Source organism: Diadema setosum, chromosome 9, assembly GCF_964275005.1.
Source record: "Diadema setosum chromosome 9, eeDiaSeto1, whole genome shotgun sequence".
Lineage (NCBI taxonomy): Eukaryota > Metazoa > Echinodermata > Echinoidea > Diadematoida > Diadematidae > Diadema > Diadema setosum.
The window spans coordinates 25,548,435-25,573,122 of NC_092693.1; the positions used below are offsets into that span (position 1 = coordinate 25,548,435).

The following is a 24,688-nucleotide window of genomic DNA, read 5'->3' on the forward strand; positions in this document are numbered from 1 at the left end:
TCATGAGGTCAAAGGTCAAAAGGTCAAGGTCAAATACATAAAATTTCACTATTTCCACCATATCTATTGAATGCCTAAAGATATTTTCTTGAAACTTAGTGTATACATGTATTACCCAATTAAGATTCTCTGGTGAAAGTTTGGGTCATGAGGTCAAAGGTCAAAGGTCAAAAGGTCAAGTAAAGATATTAAAACTTTTTTTTTCTCCATACCTTGGAAAATTGTTCAAGGTATCCTCATGGAACATAGTATATACATATACTGACTGGAAGTGATTATCTAGAGAATGTAGGGTTCATGGGGTCAAAGGTCAAGTGCAACACTTCAAAATTTTACTATTTCCCTCCTATCATGCAATGCCAGCAGGGTTATTTTTTTAACACTTGGTGTATGCATACATGTGTAACCTGATAGAAATTCTCTGGAAAGTTTTTTTTCCTTCTTTTTTTGCCTCAAAGGTCAAAAGGTCAAAGATCAAGTGAAAGTGCTGAACTAACTTTTTCCTCCATATCTCGGAAGTGGCTCAAGTTATCTTGAAACTTAGTACATATTATGCATGTTCTACCTGAAAGTGATTATCTTATGAATTTTAGGGTCAAGGGCCGCCAGATGAAAATGGTAACAATTTACTATTCAATTCAGAAATTGCACTTTTTCTCCACACCTGTACCTTGAAAATTACTCAATGCCTAAATGTATGAATGGGTCAAAGTCGAGTTAAAGTCCTTAAATCCCTAGATACATGCTCTCCTATTCAACCAATTAAACCTAGGTCAAGGAAGGTGAACATTCAACACATTTGTGACAAACTTGTCATTTCAGTATTTTGCCAATTTTGTGAAAATGTAATCACACATTGTCCACATGTACTATCTAGACCTATTGGGAAAATCATGCATTATGGCAGAGGCATACCAATTTCTAGTTTTTTTCTAGGTTCCCCCACATATCTTTAGTTTCAAATATAATTTCCGCCTGCATTGGAGTAATTTAAAGTGTATTTTGGGACTTTTTTTAAAATAAAAAATTGCGTTTTCATACTGGCCTACAGTGTATAGTACACATGTAGTTGCTTGATGTGTGGATGTACTAGTATGCTATGGTTTTGTTTTGCAGAAAGCGTAGTAGAGCGTTAAAGAGGTCATACATCAAACATGTGCCAAACGTTCGTGAGAATGTTTCAAAAGGTACATGGGTATTGTAGTTTTGTAGTAAAATGATCGGAAACATACACGAGACATTCTCCGAAGCTTCGGGGTCTGCTTGGGATTTCATAAAGATTTTGCGAACATCGTGCACATCCGACGAAGGTCTCGCACCTATGATGAGACTTATAAAGACATTTTCGAGACCAAATCACGACCAAATCATGACTCATTGTGCGGAAAAGGTTTGTGAAAAAAACAACAAACGAATACTTTTGAATTCTTGCTGAAGTAACGACATCCCCAAACAATTGATGACGGCTCCGTACTCCCGTGTTCGTTTGGCGATTTTTGCAGACTAAAATGCGAATGTTTGATTTTGTCACTCGCGACGTGACCACATAAAAAACGCACATTACATGAAATGCATTTCGATTATTGCAGTCCAATAACTAAGTTCCACGATTTTTTTTTAAAACTCAAAACAAAAACACTAACTACTACATATTGCTACCGTCTACTGTATTTCAACGGCCATTAAAAAAATAGAAAGACACTGCGTTATAAAAATTTATATTAAAAAAATAGAAAGACACTGCGTTATAAAAATTTATATTAAAAAAATAGAAAGACACTGCGTTATAAAAATTTATCAGAAAATATCGCAAAACATTCACAAGACATTCTCCGAAGCTTTGGGATCTGTTGCGGGTTTTACAAAGATTTTGTGAACATCGCGCACGTCTGGCGAAGGTCTAGCGCTATGACAAGACATTAAAGACATTTTCGAAAACAAATCACGACCAAATTATGACGCATGGTGCGGAAAAGTTCACCGAAAAAAAAAAAATCTAATTGTTTTGAAATTCTTACCGAAGTAAAAACATCACCAAACAAATGACGGCACCCCCCGAACTCCCGCGTTCGTTTTGCGATCTTTTGCAGAAATTACGTGCAACGCATTTCAATTATCGCAGTCCATCCGCGGAAGTCGAATTTTGCGTAAGTCAAAGTGTTCTCGCTGGTCCCAATAGATTTGACATAGGCAAGGTTGACTGTATATGTCAATTAACTGCACTAGTGTCTGAAATTGGCCAGAATACTCCTAATGGTCCTCTGTGAAGCATGTGGGATAAGGGATTCTTCTATTATAGGAAATAGTGATAAGAACTATGTACTTCTGTCCCTCCATAAAAAGATAATAAGTTTTCTTTGCCATGTACCCTGATGAAAGAGATGTTACATAATTCAAATCTGGGGCTTGTTGGTACAATGTGCATTAAAATGTACATCAGAGATCACTAGTCCTTTTCAGATGTAGCAGGGTAAACACATAAAGCATGAAGGATAGTACATATGGCAGGTCGTGGGGCACTGGATAAAGGAATGGTTGCAGATTTTATTGTGGGATAACAGAAACAAAATGGAAACTGATTTGTCATGTGAATGATGTCATAAATTTGACATGAAAGTGATACGAGTTGTACATTGATATCATCAATAGGCTATTGCAAGTTCAGAGCCGAGCCCTGCTGTGTCTGCACAACATGGTGGGTGCCATGGAGTTGGAGTCTCTTGGTGGACCAGAAGCCATGAATCTTCTGCTGGACAGGCTTTTGTCCATCTCCATGCATGAACCAGGTAGCACTAGCCATGTGTTCTACTTCGTTGATAAAGTTTGAGCTCATACAAGTTTGGTATTGAAAGGAATTTACTTGATATATTGATAAATATGTAATAAGAGGTACATATCATGGATCCATTATGTAAAATGATATAGATGGATACACAGACACAAAAAAAGAATAAGGTAACATCAAAATAAGTAACAATGCATTGCAAAATATTTGTGAAACGTGTGTGTCAGATGTGTCAAACGAGGGGATAGGAATCAAGTAAAAATAATTATATTTTAACTTCATTATCATAAAAGCATCTTTGCACCGTAGAAATGAATAGATAAGCAGTTTTCACCGTATGAATGAATTAGCATGTAGCAAGGCACAAATGAATAAGCATTTAGAGCCTACTGAAGACTCCTGAGTTTCAATTGTATGAAATAAAATCTTGCATTTGTAAAAATTCCCAGTATCATGTAGGGCCTACTATAAGACACATACACTGTACTATGGCATAAAAGAACAAGAAAACACACAAACACACACACACACACACACACACATCTAGTTCTAACTATAAAATTCCAGCAGTTTGCCAGAAGTATTTCATAAGACAGTTGATATTTTGTAGCACTTTAACATCAAATTCTATCAACATCATGTTCTCCATGCACACGTGAAGTGTACAATTTCTTTTTTTAAAGAGCGTGCATTTCTGCAATACACCATTATGAAGTGCCACATGTTGAAAATTCTTCAACACAATACATTTTGCATCACATTTTTGTAATCCATTTAATACACAGTGTATGTACTCCTGAGGTAAATAAATCTCTGTCAAAAAATATGTCAGATCCATCATTTGTGCAGTATTTTTTCCCATCCTATCAAAGAAAAGTGGCATAAATCTGCCAGTACCCCAATTAAGGATGCATTTTTACAAAATGGCAGACAAAGCTCTACATGCATGACCGACATTCTTCAGTCTGCCCTCTGGCTGTCTTTGTATCATAACCTCTTCGGTGTGTGTGTGTTTGTGTGTGTGTAAATATATATTGGTATGATGCTGATATGTGTGCCATATTTTTATACTTTTGTCATCTTGGAAGATTGCATGCACTACGGTTTGTGGTTATTTCTTTATCACACCATGTTTTTGTACAGACAAGCTTTAACTAATTCAGCTTGCATCCAGTGACATCCCCTTCCATCATTTATCATGATTATATACATTATTACATACTTAAATACATTCAGTAGTCTAGAGTAGCAAAGTCTGCAAAAGTATTGTATATCATATAAAATATAGATGAATCATTTTTAGGTGAAGATAGAAAGTGGAAAAATGCAGCTATATAAAAAATAAATGAATTGCAAAACCCTATATAGACAGAAAGATCCGTCTGTCTGGAGGAGTCTATCATTTCTTTGACGTTATCGCTCTCCTCCATAGTATAGGAGGGGATCTGTGAAGCCAGACGCAGTCTCCGCAGAACATATCCCCGATGACCAGATACAGACCGATCTTTCGGTCAAAACCCTATACTGCTATCTGAAACTAAAGCTAGTTTACTAATGGAATGACAAAGATGTCACACTTTTAAGATTAATTGTAATTTTCCTTAGTAATCTATTTCAAAGAATATCTCTAATTGCAATGCCAGTAAAATGTATTGACAGTTCTGATGCAGATATATAACTTGGCTGAAGAGAACACATGAAATTGACATATACTTATGATAGTAGAGCAGTAAATAGAGAATGTGTAGAGAAATGACTGAATAATGTAATATAAAGGCCATTTCCCTTTGAGAAATATTTGTGGATGAGAATGAATACTGACATATTTGCTGGTGTCTGTTTTATTCTACAACAGCTCCAGTGGGCAATGAGTTAATAGAAGCTCTGACAAGTGCTTTGAGGGCTGTTTTTCAAAAGATGGCACAAATCCAGTGTGTACCAGAGGTAAATTGCTTATGCTGTTTTTACACTCCACTCAAAATGTGAAATTTCTTCCTTGTTTGCTTTTCAACCTTTCATTACCTTGAGTGAATATTGCATGGTGTAGTCAGGTATGTCTATTGTTTGTCATCTTGTTTTTCATTGTATACAATATCTGATTTATATAGTGTAGATACTGTGAGTTATATATTGCTTCTTGTGTGTATATATTTGTTTATTTGTTGTTGTTTTTTACACTCGGGTATGGAGTTGCAGGGAAATCTGATGTCTGTTTTTCTACTTTTCTTTTAGGCTAATCACGTACAGGGGAAAACCTGTTCAAGTGAGGGTGATTTTACCTTGTTGTAACTGGTACATGTACCTTGTAAAAATACTAAAAGGATACCAGGACCCTGTTTCACAAATAGTTGTATTCACAATTAACCTGCCAAAGTCACACTGTGCTTAAAATACATGCAACTTGTTAATGGAAATTCATAACATTGTTCCTAAGCGTAGTGTCATTTTATTGAAGGCAAACATATTTAAATCTTCTTGAAATGCATACCTCTTTTAAGCAAATTATATGCAAATGAGATAAATACTAGTCTTTTGGTCAGACATTTGAGTATTACTGTGACCCCAGGGTTGAAGAGATGAGCTTGAGTGAAAACAAATGCACTGGAGTGTATAATTTGTTTTTTTAATAATTTTTTTTTTTATAATTTTTTTTTCAGCAGTTTTCTAAGGCTCCAGAGCCTACTTAGAGTTATAGTGTACTTATTTAATTGCATCAGATTCAATCTGCAAAAACAACATCACACTAAAACTTTTCAGAAGCTGTTCAACTGTATCTTGGTCAAATCTACATTACATGTCTATACTTAATGCAATGCTCTATCTTATGGATCCACTTTTTTTTCTTTTTTTTTTCTTTTTACAGGGACAAATATCACATTTTATTTTTTTGTCTTGCTTCCTCTCCAGTAATCACCTGTTTTTTCTCAGTTGATTCCATTCAGATTTGTAAGGAGTACCATACATGTACTTTACCTAATTTTATTCTGATGCTGCCCCAGTGTTCCATCTTTTACAGGTCAAATGGCACATATTGGTGCACTTTCTTGCATGCACTTGACAGTCACATTTTAGACTGACTTCTTCCAGATTATATATAGTGTACATCATAGTTTACTCTTCCACAGTTTTTGATGCTCCTCCTGATGTTCCTTATACACGGTCAAATATCACAATTTAGCCCTATTCTGACTGGGGAGGGGTCAAATTGACCCCTCCCCCTCGACATTTTGTGCTACAATTCGGCAACGCGCAAAGATTTTGCCCTGTCGTTTCATGACTTTTTTCATTGAAGTCTCCCGCATATTTTGAGACCGAATTTGTGACATCAGGGTACACCGTTCTGAAGTTACGTATTGTTTTGCATATGCATGTCAACTGGAAAACAGCTCAAATTCATGATATCGTGTGCAAGTCCAATGCAAATTGTGTTTTTTTTTAACCCTATTCTAACTGGGGGGGGGGGGGTCAAATTGAACCCCCCCTCGACGTTTCGCGCCACGATTCCGCAACGCGCCAAGATTTTGACGCGTCGTTTCACGACTTTTTTCATTGAAGTCTCCCGCAAATTTTGAGACCAAATTTGCGACGTCCGGGTACACCGTTCTGAAGTTACGTAATGTTTTGCATATGCATGTCAACCCGAAAACAGCTCAAATTCATGATATCGTGTGCAAATCAAATGCAAATTGTGTTTTTTGGTTCAATCGATATAAATTAGATTATTTCAACTTTTAACCATTGAAATTAATCAATTCTAGTGTAGATAAGCCTGAAAAAGTGCCTGCAACAAATTTTGGCAAAAAAACAATAGAAGACAAAAGGTCGAAAAAACAATAAAATACATAAGAAATTAACAAAACAATAAAAAACAAAAGAAATTGATTTTGATTGCGCTATTTTTTTACATGAAAATTGTTTGATATGTCTTGAGGAATTCTGACACAAAAATTTAGCAATCCTTCAGTCTTTTTGATGGAGTTATAGGTGAAAATATGATTTCATGCACAAATTTGCATAATTAATTTATTGAAAATAGAAAGGAAATATTTTTCTATTATATGACCATGTGATCTTGTAGTTGACATCCAGCTCTATCTTAGGCAAAATTCCGCGGCTATCGCGCAATCGGTGGCCGAGATCTGAAGGGGGGGGTCAAATTGACCCCCCCCCCCCCCCAGTAAAAACTTGGTCTCAAATAGCCCAGTTAGAATAGGGTTAAATTGATATAAATTAGATTATTTCAATTTTTAACCGTTGAAATTAAGCAATTCTAATGTAGATACCCTTGAAAAAGTGCCTGCAACAAATTTTGGCAAAAAAACAATAGAAAACAAAAGGTTGAAAAAGCAATAAAATACATAAGAAATTAACAAAACAATAACAAACAAAAGTAACTAATTTTGATTGTGCTATTTTTTTACAAGAAAATTGTTGGATGTGTCTTGAGGACCTCTGACACAAAAATTTAGCAATCCTTCAATCTTTTTAATGGAGTTATAGATAAAAATATGATTTCATCCGTAAATTTGCATAATTAATTTACTAAAACTAGAAAGCCAATATTTTTCTATTGTATGACTGTGTAATCTTGTAGTTGACATCCAGCTCTTACTTCAGGCAAAATTTTGTGGCGATCGCACGATCGGCGGCCGAGATCTGAAGGGGGGGTCAAATTGACCCCCTAGTAAAAACTTGGTCTCAAATAGCCCAGTTAGAATAGGGTTTAAGCCAGACGCAGAGCATTGTTTGAGCAACTGTGTGACTGGGGCCACTCTGCATGCAGGTGACATATCTTCAGATAGTACTTTTGAATTTTGTATACAGATGCCTCATATTGTAATCTATATACATAAATATTGTTTTGTGAAGCTGCGCCTAGTCTTCACAATAAATTATTCACCTTTATGTGTGAAGAAGGGGAGGGGATCTTTGTCCCTCGCTCAAACTTGGAGATGAAGCAAAAGCTGCTGCTAGTGCAGAGCTGAGGAATACAATGGCATTGGGCGGCAATGGACATTTCTAGTCGTTTTCTCATTTGCATGTGCCAAAATGTTTTGTTATGATAATCCGGTTTATGAATGGTTATATATTATAATTTGAATCAACAGGCAAGTCCATGCAAAGCAACCATTAAAACTGGTTAATAATCAGTTAACCAGCAGATTTCAGCAAAGGAACTTGTGTGCTGTCCCACGTGGTTCTTTAAATGTGCTTAACTAAACGAGCCCGAGTCGTACACACATAATTCATTCATGTATCATACAGCATTAGCCTAGACAACATACATTTCATTCAAGAGAAGTCCTTTGATAGTACATAATTGCCAGATTTTGATAATCAAACTGCTGTGAATAGCTACTTATTCCCCTCATGCAACTAGGCCTGCATTATTGTGATCAAGAGCAGACAGGATGCTTCCAGTCAGCATGTAGTTCACTCCAGTTTTTCTGTAGTACCTAGTAGTTTGTCAATTTCTCCAAGAAGGATTGCCTAGTATGAGAATTCATCTTCTTGCTGTCAGGTCAAAGACAATGTCCTATTAAAAGCTTAAGTTTCACCTTGTTACCACCAATATCTTTCTATACTCACTTCATTTATGTAAGTACTGCAATACACAGAAGTTTATGTGAGACACTGAAGACAGAGCAGAAACCATTTGAAATGGAGTATCTAGTAAAACCTGATCTTGTTATACTGGGGTTACTGTGTGGGTGAAATGTATCTTGTGCCTCACTTGTATACATTTCTTTTTTTTTGTAGGCACTCACAGAGGTTCATTTGTCCAAGCTGTGCTCCTTTGCTGGAGGGAACGCCTCACCCCACATCAGGGTAAATCTTGTTGGGATCCTTGGAGGCATTGGCAGCATCCTGGCCAAACGCAAAGACACGGAGTCACTTCTTACTGTTAGTTATGACACTTCTCTCACCCCTTTTGTACTCATTTTAAATTGCTGTAAAAGTGGAAATTTTCGCGGTGTTGAAATTTTCGCACATCAAACTAGCACAAAAATAAAAGCATGCAAATTTTTTGCTTACCATATGTTCTACTAGTCAATGTCTTGATTCCGCAGAATTAAAAACATGCGAAACTCTTCTTACCCGCCGAGCGCGAAAATATCCACTTTTACAGTACAGTCAAACCTGTCTATAGCGGACACCCAAGGGAGATGAAAAGAGTGGCTGTTATGGACATGTGGCCACTATAGACAGGCTATCCGACTTTTGTGTGCATTGCCTACATGTACATGTACATGTACATGTACGTATCATCATTGTATACATGTACATCTATAAGGGCAATTCCACGGTAACTCATGTTACAAATAATGGGTACATTTATGGGATAATGTGCCAATATCTTTGTAATTGTTAGGATCTACAAGTTACTTTTTTCATCATGGGTTAAGTAGACATACACCAACTGAAGGAATCCAAAAATAAAAATAAAGGACAAACATGTTGGGATTCTTGAATCATTTAATTTTGGTAACTCGCGTTACACAAAAAGGACATGGTCAATTCTATAAAGGCCTCTTTTTGGAAAGTCTCCTCATACTAGACAATCTTCATAAAAGTTTTCCTACCTTGAATTGATAGTGGGTTATGACTCATAAATTAACACTATCAAAGTTGAGTAACAATGACCTGGTAAAATGTAGGGAGCCTTTATGTCGGTAACTCGCGTTACATCAACGTGAATAAGCACTGAATTGATCAGTGTTTTAGTAGTAGCCATGATAACAAATCGTGAGCGTACATACTCGAGCAGGATTTGAACCTACAACCTCCTGATCTCTGGACAGGGATCATCTCCACTAGACCACCAAATAAGGATTAGAACCAACACTTTCTGCTTTATAGCATTCTGTAATAAAAATTCTGTAATACTGATGCAGGAAATTTAGAAGATGAATTTTATGTTCTCATTCACTGCTGGATGTCAAAGTACACATGCAGTGAAAGCCTGGCTAGACTCTTGAATTAAGTGGCCTTGATGCTAGTATTATACAATCACAGTTTATTAGGCTGCCCTCCTTTGTTTCAGTCCAGCATAGTGTGTATAACACTGCATTTGATTGTTTTCACCGCAATCTAGCTCAATTAAGTGTTAAAATTTGCTTATGTTGGTGGAAACTTGTGTTTATAGTCGTAACTCGCATTACATGCTGGTAAACTCGCGTTACATGGTAACTCGGGTTACACTTTTCATTGACATTTTTTAATGTGATGACAGCGTTTATTCAAGTCAACATCCTGTGTACAGTATCAAGGTGTGATGAATTTAGAAAATTATGATTCCCAACAAATTACCTCCACTGCTTCCTTCAGAATGAAAAATATTTCTTGTTTTGGTAACTCGCGTTAAATGGCTCAAGGGCTGAACTTTCATGTGGTGATTAAAATTTTTTGAAGGTGGTATAGAAATTTCCTCTTGGAGACTGGAGTAGAACCAATTTGCTTCTTTAAAATGAATTAATTGAAGTGCTAGCAGAATTTTTCTATTAAAAAATTTATAAAAAGTTAAGCATGCATTTTAGCAATTTGAATGACTGAAAAATTGTCTTTAACATTTGTAGCTGTTTCTCGGGGAAAAATTTGACTGATTGATATAATTCTTCGAGTTTCTGTAATTTCAATGTATGGGTAATACATAATGAGTAATTCTTTTGCAATATGATAAACTTGAAATTTTAGTGCCATGTCCACATTCCCATGGAATTGCCCATAAGTACTTTAAACATTGTACGTGTACATGTATGTGTATACGAATGCACATATGTGTTTCATGCATTGATCAAGTTTTTGCACAGTAGCAATTGTACAATCGTGAAGAAAGCTTTACACTAGTCCATTATCATGACTGAGTGAGTAAAGAATGCAGTGATGGCAATCACTGAACATTATTCAAGAATGACTGGCATGGCTACAAAGCAGAAAAACACGCTAGATTATTGGTAAGAGTTCTCTAAACACATCCAAAAGTTTTATTTACCTGTGACAGTTTCGACGATGGGCTGTCATCTTTCTCAAACGATAGCTAATTGGCAACTGATGATTTGGCGCCAATCAGCAATCACCCAGGTGTGACATCCGAGTGATAGCGCCATCGTAAATGTCAGATAGTTGGTATGCACCCCCATTCCGGTTCATGTTGTGGGGGATTCTTTTAATCCAAATGGCCTCCCTGATGCGTCTGTTCAGGTCCTGGCTCTCTCTCGCTACTAACCGCAACCCCTCCCATTTGATGACATGATTTTCCTTCCCAGCATGGTCAGTTGTGGCAGACTTGTTGTATGTTTGGCTTGCGGATGCCCTCTGTGATCTTGTGTATGATTGTCCAAACAGAGACTGGACAATGACGCATCTCTCCGTGAAAGAACAAACCTCACTCCAGAGGACATCATCGACCTACTTGAACTGGTTATCACGTCCACCTACTTCTCCTTTCGAGGAACCATCTACAAGCAGACCTTCGGCGCAGCTATGGGGAGTCCTGTATCCCCCATAGTTGCAAACATGTATATGGAACACCTAGAACAAAGAGCATTAGACACATCTCCTTCTGAATGCAAGCCACGCTTATGGAAACGTTATGTCAATGACATTGTGGAGATTGTAGACAAAGACTTGGTGTCTCTCCTCACAGATCACCTGAATCAAGTAGACCCAACAGACAGCATAAAGTTCACTTTTGAACTGGAAAAAGAAGGATCAATCCCCTTTCTAGACACTCAAATCAGCAGAAAGCCAGATGGACACATAAAGTTTATGTTATACAGGAAGCCAACGTATACCAACCAATACCTCAATTTCAAGTCTCACCACCCCCTTCATCAAAAGTCAGGGGTGGTTCACACTCTCTTCCACCACTGTGAAACAGTAATATCTGACCCCAAAGACAAGGAGTAAGAGGCCACCACCATCTCTACGGCTCTGTCACAATGTGGCTATGGACGTTCAAATGAAAAGACAAGAACAACAGAACAACCACCAAACAACAAAAGAAAGAACGTAACCACTTGCAAGAAGTATCTGGTAGTCATCCCCTACATCAAAGACTTATCAGAGGCAATTCACAGGATTTTCAAGAAACGTGGTATCTCTACAGCAATGAAGCCATGCAACAAGCTTAGAGACATACTGGTTCACCCAAAGGACAAAATCAAAGAAATGGACAAAGCACAAGGAGTGTATGTCGTCCCTTGCCGTTCTTGCCAAGCCAAATATATTGGGGAAACCAGTCTCAAATTAAGTACCCGAATTGACGAACACAAAAAGGATTGCCAAAAATTGGATGGACAATCATACACACGATCACAGAGGGCATCCGCAAGCCAAACAAACAACAAATCTGCCGTAACTGACCATGCTGGGAAGGAAAATCATGTCATCAAATGGGAGGGGTCGCGGTTAGTAGCGAGAGAGAGCCAGGACCTGAACAGACGCATCAGGGAGGCCATTTGGATTAAAAGAACCCCCCACAACATGAACCGGTAAGGGGGTGCATACCAACTGTCTGACATTTACGATGGCACTATCACTCAGATGTCACACCTGGATGATTGCTGATTGGCGCCAAATAATCAGTTGCCAATTAGCCATTGTCTGAGAAAAATGACAGCCTGTCGTTGAAACTGTCACAGGTAATTACAACTTTTGGATGTGTTTACAGAACTCTTACCTATATTTATCAACCATCCATATGAACTTATTTCACAATTCACGCTAGATTTTTTGGCTCGGCTGTGGCTCCATGTGGGTCTGTGGCCACTATAGACAGGTTAAAATCTACCGCGGGAAACAAAATTTGTGGCTGCTGTACACAGGGTCTTTAAGGGGGTTTTTCTCTCCGGGGCATTTTTCAGTGGCTGCATAGGCAGGTGGCCACTATAGACAGGTGGCTGCTATGCAGGCTTGACTGTAACTATGAAAAAAAAACAGGATGTTTGAAACTTACATTAGAGGGAAATTTGATTCTGATGAATGTCAAAATTGTGCTACGTCTTTTGCCTTGCTAAACAATTACAATTTCCTCTTGCTGGGAAATTATAGTGTGCTGAAGCCATGTGTGGTAATACTTTTCTTGGATGTCTGTTTGATTTCAACTCTCAATAGGCTGTAGGCCACCAACTTTTAGAGGTTGCCACCAAAGATGCATCTCTTTGGGTGGCTGCAGAGTCTCTTGATGCCATTTTTGACACTTTTGCTGATGGTGTTACTGCAGACCGCGTCGCCGTAGAAATTGGACTTACGGCGCGCCTGAAAGCCCTGGTCCCTCAGCTTAAGTCTAAGGTAAGTCTAGCTGGGAATGAAGTAATCAGAAGGATATAGACCACAGCAGCTATTTAACTATTCGTGGAAAGCACATTGATAAAAACAACTATCTTACCAAAAAAAAAAATAGAAGATCATACAACTTAATACCAAATAAAGGGAAGATGAACACTTCTGAAGGATGAACATTTTGAATATATTTGATTTTTTTTTTTTTACAAAGGAACATGACAGAAAATCTTGCAGATATGTTAACCTTTGCATAAATTGACGTCACACAAGTCTACTGATTACACAAGTTGACACAATCAAAACATTCTGACATCTAAAACTCTTTTTGGACATCTGCATTTACATATCACATGATTTCTTGGTCCCAAAGAAATAAATCTGTAGTATCCAGTACTTGGTCAATGATAATGTTATGACTGATTTATATATCATTTACATATCTGGCTTTCCATAACAGCCATGTGGCTCTCTGGCTACTCAGTACAACAGATTTGTGTATGACACACACAGAGTCTTATGATTGTATGACACAAGCAGAATGTACTGTGTATACACACATACAGTGTACTACTTTATATACACTTTGTACACACACAAAAGGAGTAATGAATAAAAAAAAAAGAACACATGCAGAGAAAGCATGGACCACAGTCAGGTCTGCCAGTCTATTTATTTTATCCATGTATCATCATAAATACTACATTTGACGACGAGCATGGTCTCATTTCTTGAATTAGAAACATCAAGGACCCCTTACAGGCAGTTTGTTGGGATGTCAATCTACAGACTGTGTTATTTCAGCTAGTTTAATTAGACTAGTGAACCTTGCTGAACTGAGTCAACATGAGTGCAGCACAATGCAGTGTGTATCCAGTGCCTAGCTGCAGGGAGTACCCCATCGGTACCAGTGAACTGTATCCTGTTTTGTAGCTGTGTGCAGCGTATGCCCAGCTCGTGCTCAACATCATGACATCTGATCATCTCCAAGCCTTTCTCCAGCTGAGTGTGTAGACGAATAAGACCACCATTATGAATTTGCCACCATTTGAACGCTTTGCTGTGCATGAGGACATTGCAACTGTTGGTGTCAGGTGGGAACAATACGTGAAACGGCTCGAGACCTTCTTCACAGCGTTTGCAATCAGTGATGACGCCCAGAAGCGAGCGTTACTTCTGCATTATTCCGGTCCCGATGTTTCTGACATTTTTGAGTCCCTTCCAGACACTGGCACAACATATGCTGCTGCAAAAGGGGCACTGGCCAAACACTTCGTCCCTTCATTAAACATCGAATACGAACGCTATCTATTTCGACAGTCCAAACAGCTCCATGATGAGACGGTAGATCAGTATCATCTGCGTCTGCAGAAAGCAGCAACCTCTTGTAACTTTTCTGACAAGGATGCCGAAATCAAGTCTCAAATTATATTGGGATGCTGCTCACAGACACTCCGGCGTTATGCATTACGTGAGGCTGTCACGCTAGAGAAACTTCTCCACACCGCCCGTACATATGAACAGGCAGACAAACATGCTTTGGCGATGGAGAATTCATCATCATCTGCGGAATTAGCAGCTAGTATCAAGCCTTTGACAAAGCCAAATAAGATGCAGGGCCAGCGATTTGGCTATGCCAGTCATCACAGAGACAAGCAGAAAACAAAATGCAGAAACTGTGGGGGACAGTATCCCCACCCCGATCATCGACCGTGCCCAGCGAGAGGGGTTACATGTCATGCATGCGGAAAATTGAATCATTTCCAGAAACATTGTTTAAGCAAGTCCAAGCAAACCCCACGTCATACTGCAGTGAAAGCAGTGAACATTCAATCACCCGATCCAGCACATGCCCAGCATAGTCAGCAGGCACAGACGGCTCAAACCCAGCATGGTACCAGTCGCAGCGCTACCAATTCGTCAGGTGTTGCTGATTACGACTATGCCTTTCACGTCAAGTCGACTCCAGCCAGAAAACCTATGGTCCAGGTTGCTGTCAATGCTTGTCCAGTTTCTGTGCTGATCGATACTGGGGCGTCCGTCATGATGATGGGTCATGACACGTTTCGATCTCTCCGTCCACAGCCGCAGTTGGTAACGCCTCCAGTCCCAGTGTACGCATATGGTAGCACAGTTCCTCTTGATGTTATTGGAACTTTCACCGCAGCTGTTTCATATGGGTCGGCATCTGTAATGACACAAGTCTTTGTTGCAACGCACAGTGGTGATACACTCTTGGATTTTGCCACTGCCTCAGCACTCGGACTGATTCACATAGCGTACAACCTTCAGCCTGAGCAGACATTCGCTGATCGTTTCGTCGGCATCGGTAAGCTGTCATCATTTGAATGCAAGCTTCATGTAGATGACGCAGTGCCACCTGTTGCAGTGCCACATAGACGCATTCCCTTTCATATGCGCCAACAAGTCGAGAAGGAGCTTGATCGCCTAGTAGAATTGGACGTCATAGAGCGTGTGAATCATCAGCCCACTCCTTGGGTTTCGCCAATAACTGTTGTGCAAAAACCTCATCAGCCTGGTGCGATCCGCCTATGCGTTGATATGCGGAATGTGAATCGAGCCATCAAACGCGAACGCCATCTCACACCTACAATAGATGACGTCATAGTTGCCCTGAACGGTGCCGCTGTCTTCAGCAAGCTAGACCTCAACTCCGGTTATCATCAAATTCCGCTAGCGCAGAAATCCAGACAATACACAGTGTTCTCAACTCATGCAGGCCTATTCCAGTATAAGCGTCTTAACTTTGGCCTCACATCGGCAGCTGAGATCTTCCAGAATGCCATTCAGTCGACACTTCAAGACATCCCTGGAGTCATCAACATCAGCGACGATATCCTGGTTTTCGGTAGTACACCGCAGGAACATGATGAACGTCTTCAAGCGTGTCTCTCCCGTCTACGCGAAGCCAATTTGACTCTGAATCGCGACAAATGCAAGTTTCGTGTCTCGCAGGTCACGTACTTTGGTCATGTCTTCTCCGCCTCCGGTGTTGCCCCAGATCCAGAGAAGATTCGCGACATCAATGCTGTTACTCCGCCCACTAGCGTCTCCGAACTTCGCAGCTTCCTTGGTATGGTCAACTACTGCAGTCGCTTTGTCCGTGACCTGGCATCTGTATCAGCACCACTACGCGAACTTACAAAAGCTGATGTTCCGTGGGAGTGGTCTTCCTCTCATGCGCACGCCTTTGATGAAATCAAGCGACGCCTTGCAACATGCTGTGCCATGGCCTATTTTGATCGCAACAGCGCCACCGAGGTCATCGTTGATGCCAGTCCCGTTGGACTTGGTGCAATCTTGGTACAACAAAACAGACAAGGTATCAGGTCAGTTGTCGCCTTGGCAAGCAGAGCGCTATCCGCGGTAGAACAGCGCTACTCGCAAACTGAGAGGGAAGCACTCGCAATCACATGGGCGATTACCCACTTCCACCTGTATTTGTACGGATCTCCCTTCACCGTCGTCACCGACCACAAACCGCTCATCTCGCTCTTCAACAACGCCAACTCCAAGCCCCCACTTCGGCTCGAAAGGTGGATTTTGAAATTGCAGGCTTACGACTACACAGTGAAATATCAGCCTGGGAAGTACAACCCAGCTGATTACATGTCTCGTCATCCGCAGCATCGTGTCGATGTGTCCACTGAGCAGAGCTTAGCTGAGGCGCATGTACAGTTCGTCGCGTCTCATGCCGTCCCCAAACATGTGTCGCGTGATGACATTGCGCATGCTACGCAGTCTGATGATGTCCTCCAGTCTGTCATCCGCGCTGTTGCAACCAACAACTGGAATGAACTCGCTAGCAACACTGACGCATCAGCGAGAGCAGAAGTCCAAAGCCTCTACAATGTTCGCGATGAGTTAACCATGTCGCAAGATCGCGATATTCTTCTCCGCGACCATCGCATAGTTATACCGCAGACGCTACGAAAGCGCATCGTCGACATTGCACATGAAGGCCACCAGGGCGTCACAAAGACAAAAGCGCTTCTGAGGGAGAAAGTGTGGTTTCCATCCATAGACCGCATAGTTGAAGCCACCATTCGCGATTGTCTCGCATGTCAAGCCAATGTTGTCGAGCACGCCAAAGAACCGTTAACCATGAGCCCACTTCCTCGCAAACCTTGGTCCCAAGTTAGCGTCGATTTTGCGGATCTACCCAATGGCGAACACCTCTTGGTAGTCATGGATGACTACTCACGGTTTCCTGATGTTGAGATAGTCACATCTACGTCAGCTTCCCAAGTCATCCCAAAGTTAGATCGCATATTTTCCACGTTCGGAGTACCTGAGATTGTTCGATCTGATAACGGACCACCATTCAATAGCAGCGAGTTTGCTCAATTCGCAAAGTACTTGGGGTTTGAGCATCGCAGAATTACCCCGCGCTGGCCGCAAGCCAATGGAGAAGTGGAACGCTTCATGAGCTCACTGAAAAAGGTGTATCGCGCTGCCAACACCGAAGCAAAGTCATGGAAACAGGAGCTATACAAATTTCTCCGCAATTATCGTGCCACACCTCATTCCACGACAGGTTCTCCACCAGCGACTGTGCTGTTTGGCCGCCCGGTTCGCACGCGTCTTCCTCAGCCTGAGCTCGACCACCAGGACGACTCAGCAATTCGCAAACGTGACGAGGAAAAGAAAGAGGCGATGAAGAAGTATGCAGATCATCATGGTTCTGTACGTACGAAAGCAATCGCAGTCGGTGACAAAGTCCTAGTTCGTCGTGATGGACATGTTCCGAAACACATGTCACCATATATGCCGGTACCTTTCACAGTCGTGAGCAAACGCGGTTCGCAAATCACAGTCGAGCATGACTCACATCGCATCACCAGAAATATCTCGCGTTTGAAACGATTCACTGGGATGCCATCTCGCCACACACACGCGGACGATGACATGGACATCGATGGTCCAATGCAAGCTGAACCACCCGCACAGCAAAATAATGTGCCACAAAGTCGCTACCCACAAAGGAACCGACAGCGACCTCGCTACTTGAGGGACTATGAAACTTAGAACACTTGAACATTTGAAAAGGTGTTATCATTGCATGTATATTACTTGCATGATTTTGTCAGTTGACAATTTGCATTGTAAGAGTTTACTTTTATGGTCATTTTCACAATGTGCCAGAGTGGCAAAGCTGATAGTTGTTCAAGTTTCCGAGATAGTGAATTTGTTCTGCCTATAGGGTACGTGTGAGGAAATTGCAACATGTGAACAGTTGTTGGAAATATGGTATGATGCAACACACATGTATGTTTGTAAAGTGGTTCAAAATGAACAATGTTATGAGTTTGTTGGACGTGCTGTGCACTAGGATACAACACATACGTATGTTTGTAAAGTTGTTCAAAATGAACGTTATGAGTTTGTTGGATGTGCTGTGCACTAAACAAAATATTAGGTAAGCTGTGACGATAGCATAAAGAAATCTATTTTATGACTGTCGAAAAGGATATTGTGTAATTATTTGACACCAAATGGCAACATACTTCAGGTGACAGTTTTATTTGTATCTGATTGTTATGAATTGCACACAAGTGATACAAATACCCGGACATTTGAGGATAGACAAACGCTGCAAATACAAAGTTATAGGTATTCAAGTCACAGAACTTCATTAGTATGTCATCCATTACCAAGTGTTGTATGGGTGAGCATATTATCGAAAATTCCTTGTGAATTTATGACCTGTATAACACAGGCATATTAGATCATAGTTCAGACAATAGCTGATGTATGATAGAGAAAGTGGTATTGGAAGTGAAAAGCCAATAAGGGTGTAAACGTTATACATCTGGTTAATTCCTTGATATGATGTACATAGAACATTGTTGTGAATTTGTGAAGAGACGAGTAACAGTTGATTGGATATACTGGTTTCTTGTTTAAGTATATTTTGGTTCAGGAGATATCAAATGTGAAAAGTCTCACATATACATTGTCGTGAATTTTTGAAGAGAAGAGTAACAGTTGATTGGATATACTGGTTTCTTGTTGAAGTATATTTTGGTTCAGGATATATCAAATGTGAAAAGTCTCACATATGTTTAAAAAAAAAAAAAAAAAAAAAAAGTTCTAAGTTAGTTGGATTTTCATTACAGTGGTTGTTCTACAAAAGGCCAGTAATACAGTTATACCGAGTGATCATAGTTCTCATCATAGTCACTTTAGATTTACACCTTTAAACTCAAACATTCCGTAAGCAGGATTTTCATTACAGTGGTTGTTCTACAAAAGGCCAGTAATACAGTTATACCGAGTGATCATAGTTCTCATCATAGTCACTTTAGATTTACACCTTTAAACTCAAACATTCCGTAAGCATTGCATGCTATCATACTCATAGCTAATGGTACTACAGGACACATTATGAATCGTGATACTGAACGCATCACATAATTAGAATAATCAGCACATACTGGTTATGGTCCTATCCGAGGTAGGAAGGAATGTAGTATCCAGTACTTGGTCAATGATAATGTTATGACTGATTTATATATCATTTACATATCTGGCTTTCCATAACAGCCATGTGGCTCTCTGGCTACTCAGTACAACAGATTTGTGTATGACACACACAGAGTCTTATGATTGTATGACACAAGCAGAATGTACTGTGTATACACACATACAGTGTACTACTTTATATACACTTTGTACACACACAAAAGGAGTAATGAATAAAAAAAAAAGAACACATGCAGAGAAAGCATGGACCACAGTCAGGTCTGCCAGTCTATTTATTTTATCCATGTATCATCATAAATACTACAAAATCCTGGCTTGATTGCCTTCAAGTGAGCAGACAAATATTTTTGCTTGTAAAGGGAAGTCCTGTTATAAGTTTAGGAAAGCTACAGGTTCAGGGATGCGGACTGTAAACACGAGTCCTGCACGATTCAAGTACTGAGGAGCACTGGTTTATTTGCAGGCTGACTTGCCCTCAGCAAACCTCAACACAATGAAACATTACTTGCTTAAAATGTATTTACATATTCAAACACTTTGAGAGTGCAGACCTCCACCAAGCAGCTAATTTCCATCCATATACACATGCTGAATATTGTCCAATTTCCCAATATAGAAGCCTTTTGTTTACGTCATCAGCTTCCAGCTGCACAGCCCCTCGCCCATGCAGAGCACATGTGTATGCAAACCTCAAATATGCTCAGCTTGAACTCCCCAGTTCATTGACCCTATCTGCAGAAATATCAAAAATCCGTAAAAATTCCCATATTACCAAAATTTAATCATCTGTTCCTTGTGTCATTAACTTTTCTGCAAGTTTCATCCATATCCATCCCCAACTTTTTGACTTGTTTGCACACAGACAAACAAACAAATCAACGGCGATAAAAACGTAACCTCCTTCCTTGGTGGAGGTAATTAACTATAAAGAGGACCAACAGGAGTAACAGAAATTGAAGAGACCAACTAAAATGAAAGAACCCAATTCACTAAGACTACCAATGAAAACATACCAGTGAAGGTGGCAACGAGCTTGGGTGAGAACTATTAACATGGAATGTTAACTCTTTATGTGCCATTGTGGAAACCCCCTGTGTGCCACATTATTCTGAGACGCTAACATAGTCATGCTTTGAGAAAACATTCTGTTTTTCAAGTCTTTGTAACTTCTATAGATTTGGACACATAGTGAGCAAAGTTGGAGAGGAAATGCCAAGCTATGCTTTGATGAAAATTGCATAAACTGTATTTACATATTCAAACACTTTGAGAGTGCAGACCTCCACCAAGCAGCTAATTGATAATTGCTTTTCTTTAAATGACCAGTTGCTACATTGCTGTAAAGGCATGACTTTTGCACACATAGCAGTGACAGAAACTTAGAATTTACATGCAAATCTATTAGTGAACATCGCTTGGTAGTCAATCACCACATAGAATGCAAGTTATATGTGAGACAGTGCAACGAACGGAAGCACCAGAAAAGGCTTTCACTGTATTGTGCCATTTGGCGATTTATCGACTGGTTTTGAGCAGGTTTGTGGGTTTGGGCAGAATATGCGAAGTTGGCACGCCGTCAACTGAGTCGGATGTGCGAACGTGGCACATAAAGAGTTAAACAAAAGGATCAGATGTGACAACAAGCTGGCATGAGAACTATAAACATGGATGGGAAAGGAATGAGAGTGGTGAGAAAGAAATAGAGTACAGGTCAGTGATAATGTAGGAGAGTCTAAGGCTGCGTTTGAGAGAGAATCACGTTTCAAAACGCGTTTGGAATGGTGTTTGAGAATGTGGTTTGAAACACCATTCTGGGGGTGCCGCGTTTATCTAACCATTGTACAATCACGGTTTGAGTATTGTCACTGGCGTTGGATCTAGATCATGTAGGCCTACAAGCCGTTTGAGAGGTGAGACTGAGACGCAAAGTGCAAGTAGAAGTCTAAAAAGATATCATCGGTATACTTACTAGTAATTCTAAGCAAGATGGATTCAATAAGTAAAAATTTGCAAAAATTATAACCAACTTGTCGCTGATTCTGTGAAGGGACTTCGCCTCCTTAGTAAATCACGCGGATTCCACGCTTTGAACCACGGCACTGTGTAGCAACAGGGCATCAGCACAGGGCTATTCATTCCTTGCGTGACGTCATAATTTCAGTCCCCAAAATTTTGCCGTCAGATCGGGTTCTAGCAGTCAGAAAAGGGGCTCAAAACACCATCTTTCCCTCATTCTAGAGACATTTTCATGTTCTGAAACTTAATTATTCATATTCCTAGAGACTTAAGATTTCAAGAAATGTATAATTCACTTTATTTATGAATATCAAGCTATTTTTCACATGATGACTACTTTAAGCATAACTTTCAAGGATGGGAGCTGCGTTTAGTGTAACTTGTGTGGATGGGAGCTGTGACTAAAAGTCTGAAGTTAGGTTTTTATGCCTCCGCCACGAAGTGGTGCCGGAGGCATTATGTTTTCGAGTTGTCCGTCCGTCCGTACGTCCGCTTTCGTTTACGCGATAACTTGAGTAATATTTACTGGAATTTTACCAAACTTGGTCCAAGTATGAAGTATAATGGGGCAATTATTTGATCAGATTTTGGGTGAAATCGGCTAAAGGTCAAAGGTCAAGGTCAAATCATGAAATTGTATCCGTTTACGCGATAACTCGAGACTGGATGGAGCAAATTTCACCAAACTTTGTTGGAGGATGATGTATGATGGGACAATTACTTGATTAGTTTTTCAGTGAAATCGGACAGAGGTCAAAGGTCAAAGATCAAGGTCAAATCCTAAAATTTATCTGTTTACGTGATAACTCAAAACTGGATGAAGCAGCTTTCACCAAACTTGGTCCAAGGATGATGTATGATGGGACAATTAGTTGAGTAGATTTTAGTGACATTGGCAAGAGGTCAAAGGTCAAAAAGTCAAGGTCAAATGCTACAAATGTTGCAATTTCTCCCATATCTATGCAATGCCCGAAGGTATTTTCTTGAAACTTGGTGTGGACATGTACTACTGCGTAAAGATTCTCCAGAGAGAGTTACATGTCATAAGGTCAAAGGTCAAAAGGTCAAAGGTTAGGTGAAAATGTTGCAATATTACTTTTCTCGCAAATGGTTCAAGTTCTTGGAACTTGGTACATATGCATGTACTGTCTGGCAGGGATTATCTAGGGAATTCAGGGGTCATGGGTCAATAGTCAGGGGTCAAAGGTCAAGGTCAACTCCTCAAAATTTTACTATTTCCCTCATATACTAGTATATGCAATGCTTGCATTATTAGTTTCAAAACATGCATTACCTAATGGAGATTCTCCGGGAAATTTCCAGCCAGAAGGTCAAAGGTTAAGGGTCAAAGGCCAGGTTTCAATGCCCCCCCCCAAAAAAAAAAAATAAAGTAAAATCTATTTTGTACCGTCATCACACTCTTTCTTCGTACCTTGGAAATAACTCAATGCATAAACTTCCCCCAAATTCCCCAAATATGTGTACCTGCACTCTTAGAAAATTGTAGCAAACCTAGTTCAAAACATTTCTGACAAACCTGTCATTTCAATAATTTGCCAGTTATGTGAAACTGTCATGGATCACGCATTGTGAAGACATTGTACTATACGCCTATTGGGAGAATCATGCATTATGGCGGAGGCATCAGTCGCCATAGCGACATTTCTAGTTCATTTTTGACAAATTATTGATATAACTCACGTGCATTATGGTGAAAGTTTACATCACAATTTATACTCTCATTTTTTATTTCCTTCAAGGAAACCATGCCAAACATCCTATATTTCTCTCGCTATTGCTTTACAGTGCTGTCTGCAAAATGCGTGCTTTACCCAGATTACTTTTACTGCCAGAGCACCATGCGCTTTAAGCTTGTTGTGATGCATTATCAAGTTGAATACATGCTTTGCATGAATGTTTTACCTGATGAGGAGATTGACGGGTGCCTGTTATGAAAACAAACTATCATCCGCGAACTGTTGATCACAGAATGGACTGAAATAGTATTTAGATTAGATACACTTGAGTTAATTAATTTTTGTCTCGCGCACCGGAGGTGAAGGCGAGACTAAGGGATCCAAATGGCGTCCGTCCGTCGTCCGTCCGTCACAAATGTTAAAGTTTACCTGCAAGACTCTCTTATGATGCATAACTTGGCAACTGTTACAGCAATGGCAGCCACACTTGGGTGATAGAAGCACTAGGGGTATCTTCATGTTATGGTGTTGTCGGAGGTCATGTGATGATGTCAAAGGTCATTTGAGGTCATATATATTAAAGAGTATGTTCAAGACTCTCTTTTCTATGTTAAAGTTTACCTGCAAGACTCTCTTTTGACAAATAACTTCACATAAGTTGCTTGGATTACAACCTAACTTGGGTCATACAACGTAGATGCACTGGGGGTACCTTCATGTTATGGTGCCGTTGGAGGTCACAGGATAAGGTCAAAGGTCATTTGAGGTCATACGTTAAAGTTTACTTGCAAGACTCTCTTATCACACGTAACTCAACACGTGTTGCTACAATGGCAATCAAACTTGGGTGATGGATGCACTGGGTGTACCTTCATGTTATGGTGCCGTAAGAGGTCACATGATAAGGTCAAAAGTCGTTTGAGGTCATATGTTAAAGTTTACTTGCAAGACTCTCTTATCGTAACTCAGCACGTGTTGCTACAATGGCAATCAAACTTGGGTGATGGTAGATGTCTCTTGGGAAGTTGAAGGTTACCACAAGGTCAAAGGTCACAGACAGAGGTCAACGAACTTTTAGGGCCCAATGTTTAGTTTTTAGGGCGCATTTCGTTTATGGCTCATAACTTTTGATCCCTTTGTCCGTTTGTGACCAAACTTGGATGGAAGATGTCCCTTGGGGAGGTGAAGGTCGTCACAAGGTCAAAGGTCACATACAGGGGTCAACAAACTTTTAGGGCCCAATGTTATGTTTTTAGGGCACGTTTTGATTGTGGCTCATAACTTTTGATCCCTATGTCCGTTTGTGACCAAACTTGGATGGTAGATGTCCCATGGGGAGTTAAAGGTCATCACAAGGTCAAAGGTCACAAAAAGGGGTCAACAAATTTTTAGGGCCCAA

At 40.0% G+C, this 24,688-nt stretch overlaps 1 protein-coding gene across 1 annotated transcript in view; it reads left to right on the forward strand.

The window, feature by feature from the left end:
- LOC140232499 (HEAT repeat-containing protein 3-like) overlaps positions 1-24,688 on the forward strand; it is a 105,457-nt gene that overhangs the window by 78,763 nt on the left and 2,006 nt on the right. The window contains exons 13-16 of the mRNA XM_072312593.1: positions 2,650-2,786; positions 4,641-4,729; positions 8,546-8,689; positions 12,902-13,078. Coding sequence (XP_072168694.1) covers positions 2,650-2,786; positions 4,641-4,729; positions 8,546-8,689; positions 12,902-13,078 — 547 coding nt within the window. The remainder of the gene's footprint in view (positions 1-2,649; positions 2,787-4,640; positions 4,730-8,545; positions 8,690-12,901; positions 13,079-24,688) is intronic.